Below are 20,104 nucleotides of genomic sequence, written 5' to 3'. Positions count from 1 at the left end.
ATATCACGCCGTAACAATGCAAAACACTCTGTCTCCCCGACTATCCATCCCTTCGTCTTTATCTCTTTTTTTCCCTTCAACGTCCTCCTCTCGGTCTCTGCTGCTTATCTTGCACGAGCCTGCTGCCTACTCTCAAGGCGACGTACTTGTCAATGAGCGGATCATATGCAGCCGTCACGTCCAGCACCGTCCTGGCCTTGTCACCGCGAATCTCAATCAAGCCCGTCACCAGAACCGTACCACGCGGGGGCTCGAGCTGCGGGCGCTTCCAGTTCTTCAGTAGCGTGGACGAGAATATCGACAAGGCAATGGATTGAGGAGGAATGGGCTCGAACTCTGGAAGGTTGGTGTGCTTTTCTGCGGCCGCCGTCTTGCCCGCTGCGTTGGCGTTCGCATTTGGGTCAGCACTGGCAACGGTCCGTTCAGACGTGTTCGGGGGTGGTGCGAGCGGGCGGTTAGAACCTTCTTGTTTCGCCCGCTGCATGGCTTCCAGGTGCCGTGCTAGGACGTCGATGGAGGGGTCGACCTTTGGGCTCAGACCGATCCACTCTCGAAGCTTGTTCATCTGCACGTGCCAGAGGTACTGTGTGCTGGCCAGAGCTCCAGAAGCGACAGCTACGGGCCAGAGCGCCCGCTTCAGTCTTTGGTAGTTGATTTGATCCACAGGACGTCTCGTCCACGCAATGTAATCATCGGCGATCTCAATCCTGCAGAGCATTAGCACTCGAATTCGCAAGAAGCAACCTCAAAGTAATCCGACAGCAGGACCTCGTGTTATGTTTGACATCAAACGTCCGGACAACGACCGTTGCTTGTATTGGATGTTTGACATCCAGCGAGACTTCTCGACAATGCCAACATGGGTCCGGCAACACGATTATCTCAACAAATCTACACGTCTGGGATGACTCACCCTGCACGTTCGTATTCCTGAGGAGGACCATCCGGAAAGACGATATCGAGCCAATACCGACCCTTGGTGACGTCCACATGGCCAAGACGTTTCGCAGCCGGATCGCGGGCGATGTGAGTGCGCACCAGGCTCACGAGCTTATCTGTGACACGTTAGTAACACACACCAGCTATCGGGTGCACTGCACATACGGCGAATCTGCTCGTGCCGCTTCTGGTCGAGGGCGACTTTTCTGAACTCCTGCCACTCGGGATCGGAACCTCTGTAGAACCTGCGCGGCACCGGCGTCGCCCATCCTAGGGGAATGAATAGGGCATCGTCGTCCCATTCCTCGTCCTCGTCCCAGTCTTCCCCCTCCTCGCCCTCTTCCCCTTCTTCTTCTTCGTCCACGACCTCGAATAACGGCGCTATGACGAGCAGCATCCAGGTATAGGCGGCGCCCGTGTAAATTGTTCCGGCTAGCAAGCGCCTGAAATAACATGTGTCAGCACTGTTCTAGCGGACCGAGAAGCCTCTCAGCCGGGCGACGTACTTCCAGGTGAAGAAGCGGCGCTTGATGCGCACAGGCGGTGCGTTCAGAGTCGAGGCATGGCGCGCAAACGGTGCGAATGGTTGCCGACGGACGACGGGGGCGACGTGGCGGAATGCGCGCAGCGGTCGTACGGCAGATGGCTTAAACATGGGAAAGGAATGACTCGGCGAGCTGTGTCGCGGCGGACATGAACGAAGCGCGCGGAGAGGGACGCGCGATGCGTATGGATGAGAAAGTATAGTGGTGTCTGTAGCAGCGACGGGCGCAGTGCCGGCGAGTGGGGTGGTGGACGAGAAAGGTGACGAGGTCGGGGAGAGATAACTATGGCGGCGAAAGCGGCGGCGAGGCTTCACAAGATGCTGGGGCGGATGATGAACACAGGTGGCCCGCGCCGAATGAGCTCCCGCCCGACTGCGACCCGGCGTCGGCGCCTTGTTTCGCCGCTCCATCCCAGCTGCAACCCGACTGCAGCAACCAGCATCATCGCCCGGCCAGCTCGCAGCTGTTCCAGTCCACATCCATCTTCCCATCCGCCAACCACCCATCATGAGGCTGTCCGGCAGCTTCGTCGCCTCTTCCCTGCTCGCCCTGGCCGCTGCAGCAGCTCCCCAGCCTCGTGTCTTCGTCCAGGACCTCGGCGCGCCGACACTTGGTAGCCAATCGACTCCCACTCTGAGCCCCGACACCGCCCGCCTGGTGTTTGCGCAGAGGCTGGGCCTTTCGCAGTACCACAGCTTGAAGCATGCCGACGATGACACAATCCAGTACATCAACGACTTTGGCGGCTCGCGACACCAACTCTTTGATGATGAGCAGCTCGGCGATGAGGCCAAGCACGTTATGCTCGTCGTCGAGGGCGTGAAGGACACGGCAGGTAGGGTGCATCTATCTGGACATCATCTGCAGTCGCTAACATGGTTCCGGTAAAGTTCTGGACTCCGCATCCTTCTCTCTCTCCGAAACCCCCGGCGCCGATGCCACCTCTCGTCTGCTTGAGGACTTCACGATCCAGTCCGAGCACCTTTCCTCTGCTGCCAGAGCCTCGAACAAGAACACCGTCCCCAAGGCGATCAAGGACGTTCTGGACAAGATTCCCGAGGATGTTGAGACCAGACTCAGCAATGGTATCCTGATCGCCCACATCCGCAACCAGGATAACAGCGACTACTCCTCGACCATCCGCGAGCTGGCCGATTTGTGCGCCTCCAACTGGCCCTTCACCGTCGCCGTGATGCCGCCCACCACCAGCAACTTCATGAAGCGTTCGCCGAATGCGTGGGGCCAGTACGACGTGCCCAAGCGCTCCGCCGGCGCCGAGCGCAAGCGCCCCGAGGCCATCCTCTCGGAGGCGCCCGAGAGCGACTTCATCCAGCGCGTCAACAAGACGGCGGCGGCGGCCCCGAAGAGCCCCAACAACGCCACCGTCATCAGAGGCATCCTGCCCGCCTGCTTCCCGTCCAAGGAGTCGTGCGAGTCGACGACCAAAGATTGCAGCGGCCGCGGCTCGTGCTTCAAGAAGTACATGGACACGGACAACAACAAGGCCTGCTACACGTGCCGCTGCGAGGCCCAGGTCAAGACCAACGCCGACGGCAGCAAGAAGACGACCTACTACGGCGGCCCCGCCTGCCAGAAAAAGGACGTCGTCATGCCCTTCTGGCTGTTCGCCGGCTTCGCCGTCGCCATGGCTTTCATGCTCAGCTATGGTATTGGCTTGCTCTACACCATGGGTAACGAGGAGCTTCCCAGTGTCATTGGCGCTGGTGTCTCCGGCCCTTCGGCGAGACGCTAAGGAGCTCCGAAGCACCCGCTCTCAACTTTTGAGGGCACGAAACGGTTTTACGAAGGAGATGGACATCCGTATTTGGGGGTATGGTGAGGCGGGTTAGAAGCCGAGCGTTGGTCCGAACATACGATCGAATATTTGATCATTGTTCTTCGAGCAGATGAGCGTCTCGACTGCCCGCGGCGGTCGTGTGGAAGGCAGAAGTTTAGAGAATGCTGCTGTGGAGAGGTCATTATGTGGATCAAATTCCATGTACAAACACTGGTTGTATGGGTTGGCGTCTTTGCGAAATTCCAGGGTTGGTACAGAACTACAGCTTTTTTTCTTTCCTTTCCTACAATGAATGATGCCACCACGGTGAAAGAAGAATCGAGCCGGGGCATCAACGACGCTACCGGTTTTCCTACGTAGGCAGTCAAATCCAACATCTGGATGAGGATGCTGCTTTTAAAAATGCACGAATATGGCCAGATCTTTGGATTCAACGACCCACGAAAACAATGCACTTTTGTGTGAAGGAGATGCAAGCGGGGCCAATTTCTTTTTTTCACCCACTGCAATGAATGCACCTAAGATACTGCCTTAGTAATGTGGCATGTGTAACATGCCTGATATCGCAAATGCGAACCCCCACCAAACGCCTCGCGCCCGCAATGCTTTGAAATCCCTCTCTCCTCAACGACACACACCCCGACACGGGACGGGACGCAAAACGCCCCGTCTATTTCCTGCCCTTGCCCTTCTTCTTGGAGCTCGTGCCGGAGACCATGGAGCCGGCGGTGCTCGGTCTGGACATGGAGCCGGTGGTGGAGGCGTTGTCGACGAGCACGGTGTCGTCGTCGCTGCTCTTGGTGTGAACGCCGGCGGCGGCGGCGGTGCTGCCCTCGTCGGCGCCCAACTCCTTCATGAACTCGGAGCGGATGGCGCCGCGCTTCTTCTCCCACCAGGCCTTCTCGTTGGCCGTCTGGGCCTGCAGCTCCTCGACGCGGGCCTTGAGGATCTGGTTCTGCGCGACCTCGGATGCGTTCTGGAAGATGGTCTGGCCCCAGTTGGGGGCAAAGGCGTTGGCCTGGGAGCAAGCAGCAATGTTAGTTTTTGGATTGAACGAGGCATTGGAAGGGAGGGAAAGCGCACTTCTTGCACGACGTCGCGCAGCTCGGCCTCGATCTCCTTTTCGGCGCGCTGGAAACGCTGCCACAGGTCGTCGCCGACGCTGCCGCGCTGCAGCAGCGACTGCAGAGCTTGCTTGGCGTTGCGGATCTCGACGATGCGGTGGATGTCTTCGACGGCGCGGCGCAGGAGGGCAGCCTTGAGGACCGAGTCGGGCACCTTGGGCTGCTCGATGTGCAGCAGCGAGAGGTAGATGTTGCGGGTGGTGTGCGCGCCGAACCAGGGCGCCAGCGACGCGGCGCGCGAGGCCTTGCGGGCGCGGTACAGGTGCGAGAAGGTGGCCATGGAGCCGATGAGCAGGCCCAGGTAGGCGAAGGGCACCGCGAGCGAGATCCAGTCGACCATGGTTGCGGCGGTGGGTTGTGGTTTGACGCGAGGTTACTGTTAATTGATGGAGGCCGAATCGGCGTCGACGGGGTCTGGTGTTGTCGAGGCAGCTGTGGACGGGTCGCGGTCTCACAGGCGCATCACAGGCGGACGGTGGCAGAACGAGTGGCTGACGGCAGGCGCGAGGACGCAGCTTTGTGCAGCGGGAGAGAGCTCGTTTGGAGAAAGTAGTGACTTGTAAGGAAACGTGTCGACCCGCGCGCCCCGGGGAAATGCCGACCGGGGCCGGCTTGACGTAGCACGCGAGTCGCTAGCTCGAGAAGCTCACCCGCCGCACGACTACCTGCCTGCTTCCAAGAGCTTCCCCGACCACTTCGCGCAACCCCCAAACTCCCGCTTACGACCGCGATCCGCCCCGGATAGCTCCCACACCCAGCTTCGCTCGTCCCCGCCCGCCCCGTCACCGCCGCCGATAAAGCTTTTGGAGTCGACCGCCGCCCGTCCAGCATCCGCAGCCACCCCGCTGCGCGCGCCGCCACCATGATACTCCGCTTCCAAAGCCGTAACGGCCAGTTCCGCCTCACCGTCGACGCCAAGGATGATTTCACCACTGTAGCCTCGCAGATTGTCGAGAAGCTGCCTCCCAATACCGACCTCTCTTCCGTCACCATCTCGCCGAAGCCGCAGGATAAGACGTCCGCTCGGAAGCTCGAGACCTTGAAGGGTGTGACTTTCGAGCGCGTTGGACTCAGGTATGGATACGCTCTTGCCAGCTAGGTTCTTTTTCCACAGCTCTAACCCGTGCTATTGCAGTCACGGCTCTCAGGTGTACATCGACTACGAAGAGCAGAAATCCGAGACAAACGGACATGCCAACGCTCCCGCACCCACCGCCGCCCGCCTCAGCGGAAAGCCCATCGCTGCCGCCGACATGCCGACCGTGCCCATCGGCGCCGCGAAGCTCATTAAGCGGCCGTGGGAGGTTATCAAGCAGTCGCCGCTCGACGACCGGTTAGATAAGCTCGATGGCAAAATCACAAGGCCGAAGGACCAGAAGATGTGCAGGCACGGCCCCAAGGGCATGTGCGACTACTGCATGCCGCTCGAGCCTTACGATGCCGGCTACCTGGCCGAGAAGAAGATCAAGCACCTGTCGTTCCACTCGTACCTCCGCAAGGTCAACGCCGGCAAGAACAAGCCCGAGTCCGGCAGCTCCTACATGCCCCCGCTCAGCGAACCCTTCTACCGGGTGCGCGCCGACTGCCCTTCCGGCCATGCCCCGTGGCCCGAAGGTATCTGCAGCAAGTGTCAGCCCAGCGCCATCTCGCTGCAGCCACAGCAGTTCCGGATGGTAGACCACGTCGAATTCGCGTCTCCCGACCTCATCAACACGCTCTTGGACTTCTGGCGGACATCTGGATGCCAGAGATTAGGTTTCCTGTACGGCAAGTACGAGGAATACACCGAGGTGCCTCTGGGCACCAAGGCCGTCGTGGAAGCGATATACGAGCCGCCTCAGGTGGGGGAAATGGATGGCATCTCACTCAATGACTGGGACAACGAGAAGGAGGTCGACGAAGTTGCACGGTTGTGCGGCTTGGAAAGAATTGGTGTGATCTTCACGGATTTGCTGGACGCAGGTGCAGGCGATGGATCCGTCATCTGCAAACGACACGCGGACTCCTACTTCCTCTCCTCGCTGGAAACGTGTTTCGCTGCAAGGTACCAGGCGAAGTTCCCCCGGCCGTCGAAGTGGAGCGAGACTGGTCGCTTTGGCTCCAACTTCGTCACCTGCATCGTGAGCGGGGATGACGAAGGCCAGATTGCTATCTCCGCGTACCAGGCATCAAACACGGCAGTAGAGATGGTCAAGGCGGATATCATCGAGCCATCGGCAGATCCGACTGTGATGTTGGTACAGAATGAGGAGGAAGAGAACAAGCTTGGCCGCTCCCGCTACATTCCCGAGGTCTTCTACCGTCGGGTCAACGAATACGGCGCCAATGTGCAGGAGAACGCAAAGCCAGCCTTCCCTATAGAGTACCTCTTCGTCACTCTTACTCACGGTTTCCCAACCAACCCCAACCCCAAGTTCGCAGCAACAGGATTCCCTGTCGAAAACAGAGAGGTCGTGGGCATCAGCCAGGAAGTCACGGCGCTTTCGAAGCAGTTGAATGCCAAGTCTGGCGGCCCCAAGCTCTCCGATCCCACGAGCATTGCCCAAGTTGCCGACTTCCATCTTCTGACCTTCGTCCACGGGTTGGGCATTCTGGGCAAGGTAATGTGCATTTCAGTATGGCACAGTGTTTAGGCTAACGTGATTTCCGCAGGACGAGGAGGCATTGCTGTGTCGGGTTGCAGCAGAACACGATGTATCCGAGGGATCTCAGCTTCAGCACACGCCAGGTTGGGCGACGCTGATGGCAATCCTTCAAGAGACTGGTGAGCAACCATCCAAGCGCACGCATTCTCAATCCTTTGCCCCTTCTTCATCGACTCCGTCAGGGCCGCCCACCAGCCGCAAGCGCAAGATGGAAAATGCTGCGAGCGGCGCGGGTAGCGGTGGCAACGGCGGTGGTCAGTCTCAATCTTCGTCAACAAACAACTCGGCATCCGACAGCGAACGACTTGCTAAGCGCATCAAGGGCGTTAGCTTAACCCCCAGCAAGTGAAGAGAGAGAGCGCGCCGACGACAACAACGCTTTGCTGGACCATCATCATTTTCGCGACGGGTACTACGATTGGGAGGGGCTTCTTACGGGAGCCTGCCTGCCTTGCTTTTCCCCTCTCCGTACCTCCTCCTCCTCCTCCTCCTCCATCCACTACGAAAAATAAAACTCAATACCACTTTGGCGTTCTTATCACGGCTTACAGGGCTTCTTCCGCACACCTTGGGATCCTAGGTCTCTAGACATGCTTCGTTCATCTGATCCTTTGCCTTCATCCGCCTCTCTCTCTCTCTCCCTCTCGCGACCGACTACCCCCACGCCGCCCGCCATGCTCTACGTGGTTTCTCTTTTCTTGTTCTTCGGTGGGTTGGAGCGACACGGATTATGCTTTTCAACGACGAAAGGGAAATTAGATTGAGAAAAGGGAGGGGGGAGGGGGATGGTCGGTGACTTTACATTGTGCACACATGCGGCGGCAGTTTTGAGTCAAAACAACTCGCGAAACAAATGACGTGGGATCTGAAGGGAGCTGCCCACTCACGCACCGGCGAAGAAAGGGGATCGATGGATGGGAGGTACCTTTGCTAGCTTCAACGATAGAAAGGGTGGTGGTTGTGGTGGTGGCTATGGAGACTCGGATTCTTTGGGAGTCGTGGCAGTGCGGTTCACTCTGCTCCTGGGAGATGATGCGGCGGAGGAGGGAGGGCTTTTTTCTTTTTTAATAGATGCTGCTTCTGCTGCGTGGATGTGTGTGTAGAGGGGGAGCAATGAAGCTTTTTTGTCAGTGGGATTTGTTTTGCTCAGGTGTTGTGATTGCGTGTTTCGTTCGCTCGTGGTGCGTGTGCTTTGGTGGCGGAGGAGGAGGAGCGGTCGTTGAGGGCCGACGGGAAGGTGACATCCGACCGATACATGCGCCGCTGGCTTTGAAAAGTGGCTTAGCAGTCTGTCTCACTGAGGTATGAAGCTGCGCCTTCGACTACCCCGGCTATGTCCACGTTTATCATCTTGCAAATGCGACCGGAAGCATCCTCGCAGCAGGCGATGGACGATATGAATTCACACTACTTATGGACGTAGTTGGGTCCATTGTTCGGACGTGAATTTGGGTCGTAAATGCGGACAAACGCGTCCATGTATTGGGTTCAACAACCCATGTAAGACGTGTACAAAACTTATATCTACATCCGGGTATCAGCTTCAGCTGTCCATGTAGTAAGAGTGTAGAATTTCCGCCGCGGATATTAAATACCCGTTACTTCCGCCATTGCCGCCAAGGGATCGGTTCTCGCGTCCATACCCATGAGCAACTGGTTCGGGGTAAACCCCGTGGTCGCGTTGACCGCGTTATTCATCGAGGCTTGGATGTGCGGTAACACCGCCGTCCATTCGGTATCGGGGTACGATACGACGTGGTAACGTATCGCGATTTCGACTGTCTGGTTCGTACGTTCGGATTGACCGTCTGCCTGTGGGTGATATGCTGTAGTCATGTGCTGTTTGATTCCAAGCCTTTCGCACGCTTGCTTCCAGAATTTGGAAGTGAACTTCGGGTCACGATCTGTTATTTGGATCCTTGGGAATCCCCATCCATGGGCTAGACCACTGGCGGTGGCTTTGGATAAAAATGCGAGACGGTGGCTGCTAATGATATTGCGTCGGCGTTTCTTGGTTGTGGATCGTGAGATCGTCAATGTAGGCTCTGCTGAGGTCCCGACAATCCCTCAGGATCCAGTTCAACTGCCTTTGCACGTACGCCACGGAATTGATGAAGTAAACGTGAGTCTGGAATTTGGACATACATACCCAGATATCGGATTCCACGGCCTACTGAATAAGTGTAGCGCTCTCACCTGGCCCGCTTGACCGCTCCGCTCCTTCCTCCTTCCTCCTTCCGCAGCTGCCGTCCCAGGAAAGGAAGGAACGGAAAGGAAGGGTATAAAACTCCGCCATGTGACCGCCTCCTCCATCAACTCTACAACATCGCCACCCAAAGACTCTACCCCCGTCCGGCACCTCCCAATCCACGACGCGCCTCAAGCATTGCTCAGCGCGTACACCCCGTCTACGCTCTACAGTAACGACGTCCACAGCGACACAAGAAGGTACTTGTTGCACGTACTCTCACTCGTGCACCTCACCTGAAGACCCACGCTAACCACAAGACGCACAAGTGACTCGATAAAGCCAGCTCAAGATGGCTTCTCAGAGCGAAAAGGCACGCGATTTGACGGAGAACGGCGACACCAACGGACAGGCGCCAGTTCAAGACACGGCCCGTTCCGAACTCTCGTCGAAGTCAATGGCAACGGAGTTGATGGCTCTAATCGCCACATACGAAGAGACGAAGGACCGCAAGTTTCTGGAGCAAGCGAAGGGTCTGATTAGGAGGAATGACAAGGCTGCCTTCTGCGGAAACAGGATGCTGTACAAGCTGGCGTGCGGCGATGAGGGGCTGACGGAAGAAGAGAGCGAGGGCGCGTACGAGGAATTTTGTGTGAGTTGCATGAACGAGTGACTCGACGTATGCATGTGCTGATGGTAGATTTTAGGTCATGGTGCCCAACGCGCGCAAGTGGCCGCTCCAGCCGGCTCACCTACAATTCGTGGCACAGGGCTTGCGCGAGGCCGGACTGACTCTCGTGCCCCAACAGATTCGCCATTTCATGGCCGTGGTGGCGATTCGAACCGACAGCGGAGAATACGGCACCGTTGGAGCGGGCGACTTCGCTCGGCATATCACGGATGAATTGGACTGCATATTTGGTTCAGTTGCGTCTATGGAGCCTTTACTGAATGACAGGCTCAAGGTCCAGTTGAAGTTGGTGGAGGTCAAGCTGACCGACATCGTCGAGTCCAGCCGGGCCTATACCGCGGCACTGAAGAGATCCCTGGACGACGACAAGTTGCCTCAGGAAACGGTTGCCATCATGTCGACGTACGGAGAGATTGCGGACGTTGACTCGGCCAAGCTCCTTGCGACTCGCATGTACAACGACACCGCCGGAGAGATCTTCAAAATCCAGGAGCGTGCAGAGGAGAAGTTGGAAGCCCTCATTGAGGTACTCCAGGCATTCAACAAGGATTAGTTGGTGGTGGTTGTACCTGTAAGCGGGAGGCCTGACGAGAACGATAGGCCGTTCGACTTAGTTGGAACGAACTAACCAGACACTGCAAAGCTGGATTATATCCAGCCAGAGCCAAGTCGCTTGATGGAGAGCAGCTCTTTACGACTATATCTTCACGGCTGCTCTAGCTACAAAAATCATGGCTGATATCTTGAAAGATGTCATACCGCAGGCCGACTGATGGTTCTTCGGCTTTGCCGAAGACATTGACCAGCACAATTGCTGGCACTCTCTTTTTAGATGAAAATAAAATTACTTTTATGCGTGAGAGGAGTGAGTGACTTGTTGGATCGAAAGTCGATGTGATGATGTCTGCCTGCTGCGGGATAGTTCGATCACCTCAACTTTGCGGCACCAAGAGTATTGCACCCTGGCGACGTAAGTAGATGGATTCTATATGTATTCGTGTCAAGAACGAAAACTCGTGTCCAATCTCACTTACGTGGTAGTTGAAGTCTAAGTTCGGATATGCTCGTTTAAATTGGAACTTGTTTGGTCTAACGACTCACGTAGCTCGTCCGTAACACCATAACGAAGCCTTCACGGACCCTGCCGATTCAATGACAGCATCGAAGAAATAAGCGGCATCTTTCCCTTCCCACAGGCGAGGCTCTCGCAACGAGCGACCATCTGCCGTTGTTCTTTCTATCGTCCAATCACGACAGCCACGTGCCTGCCATGATCCCTGCCGCACATCCCCGAGCCATCGCTTCCCCCGGTTTAACGCGCCCCCGGCTACGCCGCTCGGAGCAGACTCCCACTTATCGTAGACCGCATCCGCCAGGGAAACGTTCACCGGCCGATTCACCGAGTTTAGCGTACCACTCATCTCGGGTCGACCACTTGGCACCTTAGGCGAGCAGCTGGGTAAATATAAAGAGCTGCAAGGAGGAGCTTTCATAATGAAGTCGCTCGTTCCACGCCATCCTCGCTCGTTCCACGCCATCCTCGCTCGTTGGTCTCTCCTTACCCCGCAGTATGAAGACGTCAACGTTTAGCGTGGCCGCTGCCGCCGCCGCCGCCACCCTCACAACTGGCGTTAGCGGTGAACAGGACTTCAATCCCCTGCAGCATCTTGGTGGCAACGGGCAGTGGTTCCCTGGTGGGGAATCCCAATCGATACAGGCGAAGAGCGTTTCAGCTAACGTGATCACCAGGACCAAATGTCTTTGGCATTGACCCGGCAGCTCCTGAGGGCTGCACTGTTGATCAAGCCGCTTTCGTGTCCCGGCATGGCAGCCGTTATCCGGACACAGGGGCTTATGCTGAGTGGACCGCTCTGGAGGCCAAGGTACGTAAATGCTTACCCTGGTCCTGTTGCTCTTTTTTATGCGGCCAAAACATTCAACAACCGCATCAATTCCACTGCATTGGCGAGGGTTTCTTACACAAATACCATATACTGACACCAGCAGATCAAAAACGCCACCTTCACCACCAACGCCACCGCCCTCCAATTCCTGCACACCTGGACCCCCGTCCTCACCGACCCCGCGCAACAAATCGCCCAGCTCTCGCCCACCGGCCGCAAAGAGCTCCTCGCCATGGGCGCCTCCTACCGGGCCACCTACCCCACCCTCTTCGAATCGCCCTTCACGCTCTGGGCCAACGCCTACGCCTCCTCCCCCCGCGTCCTCAACTCCGCCCAGCTCTTCGCTCGCGGCTACCTCGGCCCCAACACGACCGCTGATCTATCCTCGTCCTCCATCTACCTCCTCAACGCCACCGACCCCCGCTCCCTCGCCAACAGCCTCGCGACGTCCAACCTCTGCCCCGCCTACGCCGACAACGGCGGCGGCCCGGACAAGGATGCATGGGACGCGACCTACCTCCCGCCCGCGACGGCCCGCATCAACGCGCTGCTGAAGGGCGATCTGGTCTTCGCCCCGTCCGACGTCGGCATCTTCGCGTACCTGTGCGGCTTCGAGACGCAGATCGCGGAGACGCGGTCGCCGTGGTGCGGGGTGCTGACGGAGGAGGAGGTGTTGGCGTACGAGTACGCGCAGGACTTGAGGTACTGGTACGGCGCCGGTCCGGGGAACGGGGTGGCCAGCGTCGCGATGGTCCCGTTTTTGCGGGGCGTGGTGGAGAGGTTTAGAGATGGTCCTGGGGCGGTGTATGTGGGGAGTGATGGGGGGAGCTGGACCCCGCCGGCGTTGGTCGCGGCGTTTACGAATGATGGACAGGTGGCCCAGGTCGCTGCGGCGGTGGGGGTTTTCGACGGGTTGGACGATCTGCCCGGGGACGGGGTGGTGGCGGATCGGGTGTTTCGGGCGAGTCGGTTCGTGACGATGAGGGGGACTGTGGGGCTGGAAAGGTTGAACTGTGGGGATGAGGGCGTGTATGTGAGGGTGAAGTTGAATGATGCGGTGTATCCGGTGAGGGGGTGTGAGGATGGGCCGGGGAGGAGTTGTGGGTTGGAGGCGTATGGGAAGCTGCTGAGTGATAAGTTGGAGGCGGTGGGCGGCTTTAGGGAGGTTTGCAACGTGACGGATACGACGGTGCCCGAGGGTGAGGAGAAGACGACGTTTTTGTGGGATCGCGCGTTGCCGTTTGAGTCGTTGGCGAGGCCTTGAGGTTCTTTATATGCTCTTGAGATGATGGGACCTTGACTCTTGTAGAAGGAGTGACCATACATGAAGATATGCTTTTCTACAAATGACTTGGTCATGGCTGGATATGAAAACTACGCTGTAGTGTCTGGTTGTTTGTTTGCACCATCCACGTTGAGCGGGGAATGCTCTTAGTGCTGTAGAGATGAGGAAGTAGAGTTATCACGCAACCGACATCTGACAACAAGTCACTCACCCCTCTTGCGCTTTGAAGCAACCCGGCTACCATCTACAAGCAACGCACAAGCAGTCAGCCACAGCGCCTACAGCTTCGCCGCCTCCCTCAGCACCTCCCTAGTGAGCACGTCACCTTTCCTGCGCTCCGCGCTGAGCCGGCCCATGCGCAGCAGGCGCGCAATCATGTCCTCGTCGCCGAAATGCGAGTTGTGCTCGAAGCGCGGCTCTTCATCGTACGCGACGCGCGCAGCATCGACCAAGATCCTCGCCGTCATGCCAAACACTCTGAACCGTTCCTCCTCCGCCGCCTGCGCCGCGTCTTTGGGCGGCGGGTCGGATAGCACATCACCCTCCTTACCCCTCGCACCCGCACCCGCCTTCGCCCTCTTCCTCCGCGGCGCCTCCTCTTTCCCCTCCTCCTTCGCATCCTCCGCCTCCCCACCCCTCCCTCGACCACCACCAACCCCCTTCGCCCTCATCACCGCCCCCGCCTGCCCGACCGGCACGTAAAAATTGTGCATGCGCCACCGACTCTCATGCCAATCCGTCCACTGCCCCTGATACCACTTGGCCGGAAACCCCGCGGCCTCGACGCCCGCCTCGGCCTCCCCCGCACTCGCACTCCGCTCGCCCTCGGCGAGCAAAAAGCCCTTGAACGGCGCCGTGAACACGGCCGCGACTTCGTGCGGGGAGAGGCGGGGGATGAGAAGATCTTCGGCGGTGGGGATGACGTTGTCGTCGTCTTTGGCGGCGGAGGCGTCGTCGGCGGCGGCTGCGGAGGAGGCGGCGGGGGAGGCGGGAGACGGGGAGGATGAGGAGGAGGGACGTTGGCGGGGGAGGCGATCCGCAGCCAGAAACGCGACGCACGGCCGCACGGCCAGCTCGGTGCGCGCGAGATTCGCCGGCATCTGGCACAGGTGCTCGACGCGGAAGGGAGACGGCAGTTTCTCGTCGGCGAGGGGCAGCCCGATTTCCTCCCATGCTTCGCGGCGCGCGGTTTGGAACGGGGTTTCCGTCGGGGCGTCGGCGCGGCCTGCGTCGTCATCATCAATCACCGTTACTCCTCACCATTTTGATAAACGGGGGAAAGGGAATGAGAGAGAGAGAGAGAGAGTCTTACCACCCGGAAGCGCGGCGTGGCCGGCGTACGTGTTCATGCCGGCGGCGCGCATGGTCAGCACGACGCGCAGGTCGCCGCGGCGGTCGGCGAAGAGCAGGATCAGCACGGCGGCGCGGCGCGCGAGCGGGACGTTGAAGTATTGCGTCGGCGGGGGCTTGTAGGCGCGGAGGCGCGCGAGGGCCGCCTGGTGGTGCTGTTAGTTCGGGGGTGTGCTGGAGAGAGAGAGAGGGGGGCGTACCGCTGAGGCGGGGGTGAGGGTGGCCATAGCAGCAGCAGTGACAGGCGAGGTGGTGCTGTTGCCATGATGGTGTGTTGTCGGCAGTAGTGGTGAGCACGACTTTTGTTGTCGCCGTTGATGTCACACCCGCGGTGGGACGTGCGGGAAATCCGGGGGTGAGGTTGCGGGGACCTCGGCTCACAACAGCTCAGCCCGGCTCGGATTGCCGTTTGCGGGAATCCATCATGTACGCTCTCGTCAGCCTCTCTGATTTCTTTGCCTTAGCTACGAGATTGGTTTCGTCAAATCACAATGCTCGACACCCTTTTTCTACATGGGTAGTTGTGAATAATACCATCCATCACCCCCAATCCCTACCATCCCACTCAAACTCCTCCCCCTCTCCCGGCGGCGGGCTCTCCCTCATCCCCAGCATCGCCCCTCTCAACCTGTCCATCTCCCCGCCCGCCGCCCGCGCCATCTCTTCCCGCATCGCCGGCAGCACACGATGCGTCGGCCCGCAGTTCACAAACTGCCACCCGCGCCCGACCAGCGCCGCCGCCGCATCCGCGTCCGCCGCGAGGACCGCGTCGGCCGATGCGGCGATGGGGATGTTGTCCGCGTCTGATGAGCCACCGGGCGGGATCAGGGGGTGCGGTCCGACGAAGAGCTGAGGTGCCAGCCGTTAGCGTCCGTCCGTCAAAGACTGCGTAGAGAGAGAGAGAGAGAGAGAGAAGTGCTTACCGCATCGATCCCGGGCACCGCCGCGATATCGTCGACGTTCTCGGCCGCGCGCCTTGAGTCGATCTCGACGACGACGACGAAGCGCGGCGAGGGGCAGCCGGTGGCGACGACTGCGCGTTCCGCTTGCGCCTGTTGTGCCTCCTCGTCAGCATACACATATATATATGACAATCTCCACGTCGATTACTCTACCTTCGTCTCGCACATGGCGACCATGACGCCATGCGCGCCGCAGTCCTGCGCCCACCGAATCCTCTTCTGCTCGCTCGCCAGCACGCGCACGATCGGCGACGCGCCCGCGGCCGCCACGTCGTCGACGACGAGGGCGAGGTCGGCGGCGGTGCCGATGCGGCCGCGCTCGCAGTCGATGATGACGAACTGCTCGTAAAACCCAAGTTAGAAGGGGGAAGGTAAGCAAGAAAGTAATGATGAGAGAACCCCGAGCTGAAGAGAAGGACAGCCGTGAAGGATAAAACGGGAAAGCAGAGAAAAGATAGCCGTAAAGGAGCAAAACGAGGACAAAGGAAAAAAAAAAAAAAAAAACACAGCAACGTACATCGCCGCCCAGCCCCGCGATGCTCCCCGCCAGCTCCGCGTTCCGGAACTGGATCCACTGGCCCACCGCCGCCGAGCAGCCGCCCTCGCGATCGGCCGCGGCGTGCTGCAGGCTGAACTGCAACCGCGTCGGGCCCCGCGGCGGCGACATCATCTTCGTTCCCGGCATCTCAGTGGTGGTGGTGCGCGCGGACGCTAGCCCGGAAATGGTAGTGGGTGTGGTACGTAGTGCACAAACGGCGAGGAGATGGTTACTTGACAAGTGATGGCCGAGAGTATGTGAGGGACGATGACGGCTTTGGGAATGAGATGCCGGAGATGAAGGGTCTTGGAGGGCTGGCGGGGTGGGCGGATTGTGTGCGTTTGTTGGTGGTGGTGGTGGGTGCTCGCCGTCGATGCTTCTCCGACGGAGTTCCGCTTCCGCTTCCGCCGGAGGTGGCCATGCCAGGCTCGTGAACTTGTTGTAGCTGCTTTGTATGTACAAATACTGCGCCATACTTTCTTCCCTAGGTAGTCGGATCCAATTTCCGGAGATGGTTGTCTACATTCAAGACTTGTATCTACGTCTGGACAATGGCTGAGGGAGATACTTGTTCTGCTTATGGACAACGGCCGAATTGAATTGGTATTGGATCCAACTTCTACGCGTCGACTTCTCGGATACCGTAGCTGAACATCTCGTTCGACTGCACCGCGTTCTCATCGACAAGCTTCCTCGCAGTCTCCACGCCCGCAACGGGGACGCGATACTCAAACTTCTTCCCCGGCGCCGGTCCCTTCCCATCGACCAGATAAGGAAATGGCAAGTACTGCAAGCGTTAAGATCAGCAAATAATATAAAGGATAAAGGGGGGAGAAAGGAAAGAGAATGAAGTAGGTCACAAACCTCGGGAAGCAGGCCCAGCTGCCTAAGAAGCGTCGCCTGGTCCCACGCGATATGCTCATGATAGAGCCGATCACCACGGATGTTCACAACAGAGGTAAACGGCACCTCCAGCGGCTTGCCCGTCGGCGGGACTCCCGGCACCCTATCCACCCCGACCCATCAGCACAAGCCAGCCACCTCCCCCCGCACACACGAAAACTTACAACCAATCCACAACGCGATCATGCGTACACCTAAACACAAACTCATCGATAACGCGATCGACCCCCACCGTCCGACTCACCAACTCCAAACTCGTATCCGGCGGGTTGCTGTGGACGAAATGATTGCGGTAAAACTGCGTCAGGCGCTCGCGGCCGACGCCGCCGGTGACGGTCGGGATGTGGTTGACGTAGGGCTCTTGGACCATCGTCGCCATGGTCTTGTCGACGGCGCGCTCGCCGAACTCGTAGAGACAGTGCTCGTTCCAGATGGCCTCGAGGTCGAACAAGGGCCCGCCCAGCAATGGCTTGATGAAGGCGAGGGAGCGCGTGTGGGCGAGGGCCGCCGGCCCGCTGCGGTAGGATGGGTGCGCGGGGAGGGTGAAGTTGGATGGGGCGGCGGGGTAGATGTACGTGGTGGTGGTGGTGGTGTCGGCGGAAGGTGCTGGGGTCGACTGGTCGGGGGCGTGCCAGAGGGTTGGGATGGATGTTGCGGCTGGTGGGACGGGGGTAGCCGAGTAGTTGATGATTGCGGCGATGCGCGGGTTGGTGGCGGCGTTCAACGTCTTGTATGCCGGCGTGGGTAGCGGGACGTAGGCTGTTGGGGGTATATATCGTCAGCTTTTCTTCCTCCTTCTCAGCATGCTTTACACCGCAGCATATCCGCCGAATCCAACGCCCGGGCGTAGACGTATGGTCCGCACTCAAGACCCTCCCCATCTACCCTTCCCATCGCAACACAGTACAAGCATCCCCAGCACCCTGCCCTCCCACCCCTCCCCACCCACACACACAAAAACAACCATACATACCAACAACCCCGATCCCCCCCTCCCCCTCTATAGACGTACACACCCGCCCCAACCCCCTCAACGCCTCCACCGCCCTCCCCCAATCCCCCTCAAACCCATCCACACCACCCGCATCACGCTCATCGCTTAACGTAACCTGCACCACGGCAAACCCCTCCTCCGCCCACTTCAGCAACGGCGGCGGATCCAGCGTCGCGTCGCTGCCGTACAGCGGCAAGTCGGCGCCGACGACGAGGACCAGGCCCGGCCCCGTGCCGCGCCGCGAGAGGGGCGGCTGTAGGACGATGTTGGGGGCGATGGGTTGAGGGGGTGCGGACGGGATGGGGACGGGCGTCATGGTGTCTTTTTTTTTTATGCTTTGCTTTTCCCCGCGGGTGGTGGTGTCGTTCGATGTGTTGGTGGTGGTGGTAGTGGTGGGGACGAGACGGAGAGCTGGAAGATGTCGTGTGTTGGATAGGTACGGTGTGAGGTTTTTGTTGATGATGTGTTTTATCCCCACGTTACGCTGCTGGCTGATGAGGGGCAGGCAACAAACGCAAACACACGAGAGTGAGGGGCTGGCTTATCGCGGCAGGGCTGCCGGCATCCCACTTACTCCCACTCCACTCCACCTAGTAATAAGCCTCACGAATAAGTCCGATTTCTTACAACTCGCCTGACCGATGGGGAAGGATGTGAGCGCGACGACGATGATGATGATGTTCGTCTAGAATAAACAAGCGCCCGCCGCAGACCCGACGATGGCTCGCCAAACCGACGGTAGGTAAAAACTTACATGATACATAATCCTGCACCGTATGAATAGGCAGTCGAGTCAAAGTCCGGACGTAGATATGCGCATTCAAAACCCACATATACGTCCACAAATTGGATTCGACTACACCTGTGGGAAGACTGGTAGCATCGTTGCCAGACTCGAATTTCCCGTCATCTGCTGTGGAATCGAGAGGCAGCAGCATGCGCCCAGATTCGGGTTGCATGCTTCGAGTCCCCCACATTTCGGAACACGACAGGGTGGCTTGCTTCTCTTGAGCAGTAGTACTGATGCACGAGACTACATGCTGTAAGGTCCGCAGATTGCATCGGCCCCCCTGCTTGAGGAGAGTGACAGCGTTCGGATGCACCACTCTGAAAGATGCATCTGGACCTGCAGACCTTGCTCCCGATACGAGTCTCTCGATGATAAGCTTCCGGGTTTCGTGAGTTTATCTACATATATCACGGACGAGCCGGGTCCCGTCGGCAATGACAGGTAAGTAGCGGCGGCTCTGCCCAAATTTCAGCGACAGCGGCAGCGTGGTTAAGTTAACCAGGACGACGACTGCTCTTCGGGCATCCATTCTTCGACGCCGGCGGTTATAAATAAGTCCATACATACATACATACATACCGTGCGCCACCACGCCTCCAATTCGTGCTCCCGTCGTACACAACGGCAAAAGAAAGCGAGAGAGAGGGAGGGGGAAAAAAGGCAATGCATACTCAAATCATCAGATCTCTTTGTGTGCGTGCAACAACGACTAGCAGATAAGCTACTGCTACGGTAGCACGGCGCTTGCGTCAACGATCCGCCCACCCGCCGCCGCCGCCGCCGGCGTCGCCGCCAAGCCGCCGTCTCCGAAACCAGTAGGACCGGACAACTTTTTGGCTCCGTCCAACAAATAATCCCGGCTCTTTTTCTTGGTTGTTAGGAAATCCAAAAAGTGTGGCTTGAGCTTAAATGGAGAACCGGATGGAAAGAAACTAAGAAGAAAAAACAAGGAACACTATTGCCTGGATGGACGCCATCGACGAGTCGATGTCCGGGGATTTTGCTTCGATTACTTGCTTCCGACCACTCACGTAGAAAACAATAATGAAATCTTCGATCTGTATCTGGCTGCTTATTTTGACTACTCACGTAGTCAGAGTAGTGAAGCCCACCACACGACTATCCAGCTATTTGCTTAACAAACCACGAAAGAAACAGACATGAACCCACACCTACGTCTAGTACCGTGCTTCAACCACCCACGTGGCGGAGAGGAGAATTCGTCACCTCTAGCGGTAGCAGGTAGGCAAAGTACCGGGGAGAATCCTTCCCAGGCGGCCACGGCGTGGGAGGGGACAAAAAATCTCCTGTGACGCCATCGAGCTGAACCGAGCTTACTGCCATCGAGCTAAGATACATCGGCGGCACCCACCACCAGCACCCAACCTGATGATCCTGATCGAACGAAACGAAACGAAACGGTCCAGAAGTACGTAGTGAGAGCCTGG

At 58.4% G+C, this 20,104-nt stretch overlaps 8 protein-coding genes across 8 annotated transcripts; 4 read left to right on the top strand and 4 right to left on the bottom strand.

Annotated features, from left to right (window-relative positions):
• Positions 1–76: 76 nt before the first annotated feature.
• On the bottom strand, positions 77–1,336 carry SLS55_008365 (uncharacterized protein; the record flags this gene model as incomplete). The annotated part of the gene is made up of 3 exons (XM_066779776.1): positions 77–707; positions 914–1,055; positions 1,105–1,336. 3 exons carry the CDS (start codon positions 1,334–1,336, stop codon positions 77–79), a joined length of 1,005 nt encoding a protein of 334 aa, XP_066630580.1.
• A 655-nt stretch (positions 1,337–1,991) lies between these two features.
• On the top strand, positions 1,992–3,237 carry SLS55_008364 (uncharacterized protein; the record flags this gene model as incomplete). Its single annotated transcript, XM_066779775.1, has 2 exons — positions 1,992–2,319; positions 2,375–3,237. The coding sequence occupies 2 exons, from the start codon at positions 1,992–1,994 to the stop codon at positions 3,235–3,237; spliced, it is 1,191 nt and encodes a 396-aa protein (XP_066630579.1).
• Positions 3,238–3,952: 715 nt separating this feature from the next.
• sec66 (Translocation protein S66) lies at positions 3,953–4,746 on the bottom strand (the record flags this gene model as incomplete). The annotated part of the gene is made up of 2 exons (XM_066779774.1): positions 3,953–4,300; positions 4,366–4,746. The coding sequence occupies 2 exons, from the start codon at positions 4,744–4,746 to the stop codon at positions 3,953–3,955; spliced, it is 729 nt and encodes a 242-aa protein (XP_066630578.1).
• Positions 4,747–5,268: 522 nt separating this feature from the next.
• NPL4 (nuclear protein localization protein 4) lies at positions 5,269–7,400 on the top strand (the record flags this gene model as incomplete). Its single annotated transcript, XM_066779773.1, has 3 exons — positions 5,269–5,480; positions 5,542–7,006; positions 7,059–7,400. The coding sequence occupies 3 exons, from the start codon at positions 5,269–5,271 to the stop codon at positions 7,398–7,400; spliced, it is 2,019 nt and encodes a 672-aa protein (XP_066630577.1).
• A 2,191-nt stretch (positions 7,401–9,591) lies between these two features.
• Positions 9,592–10,483, top strand: SLS55_008361 (uncharacterized protein; the record flags this gene model as incomplete). Its single annotated transcript, XM_066779772.1, has 2 exons — positions 9,592–9,891; positions 9,947–10,483. 2 exons carry the CDS (start codon positions 9,592–9,594, stop codon positions 10,481–10,483), a joined length of 837 nt encoding a protein of 278 aa, XP_066630576.1.
• A 1,017-nt stretch (positions 10,484–11,500) lies between these two features.
• Positions 11,501–13,098, top strand: SLS55_008360 (uncharacterized protein; the record flags this gene model as incomplete). The annotated part of the gene is made up of 4 exons (XM_066779771.1): positions 11,501–11,624; positions 11,680–11,813; positions 11,938–12,542; positions 12,996–13,098. The coding sequence occupies 4 exons, from the start codon at positions 11,501–11,503 to the stop codon at positions 13,096–13,098; spliced, it is 966 nt and encodes a 321-aa protein (XP_066630575.1).
• A 299-nt stretch (positions 13,099–13,397) lies between these two features.
• PCD1 (8-oxo-dGTP diphosphatase) lies at positions 13,398–14,468 on the bottom strand (the record flags this gene model as incomplete). Its single annotated transcript, XM_066779770.1, has 3 exons — positions 13,398–14,344; positions 14,367–14,374; positions 14,461–14,468. The coding sequence occupies 3 exons, from the start codon at positions 14,466–14,468 to the stop codon at positions 13,398–13,400; spliced, it is 963 nt and encodes a 320-aa protein (XP_066630574.1).
• A 2,564-nt stretch (positions 14,469–17,032) lies between these two features.
• Positions 17,033–17,944, bottom strand: SLS55_008358 (uncharacterized protein; the record flags this gene model as incomplete). Its single annotated transcript, XM_066779769.1, has 2 exons — positions 17,033–17,631; positions 17,941–17,944. 2 exons carry the CDS (start codon positions 17,942–17,944, stop codon positions 17,033–17,035), a joined length of 603 nt encoding a protein of 200 aa, XP_066630573.1.
• Between the last annotated feature and the right edge of the window lie 2,160 nt (positions 17,945–20,104).

This window comes from Diplodia seriata (assembly GCF_021436955.1).
Source record: "Diplodia seriata strain FDS-637 chromosome Unknown scaffold_8, whole genome shotgun sequence".
NCBI classification, from domain to species: domain Eukaryota; kingdom Fungi; phylum Ascomycota; class Dothideomycetes; order Botryosphaeriales; family Botryosphaeriaceae; genus Diplodia; species Diplodia seriata.
The sequence above is the reverse complement of the archived record's forward strand: the minus strand, read 5'-3'. Positions and strand labels throughout refer to the sequence as shown.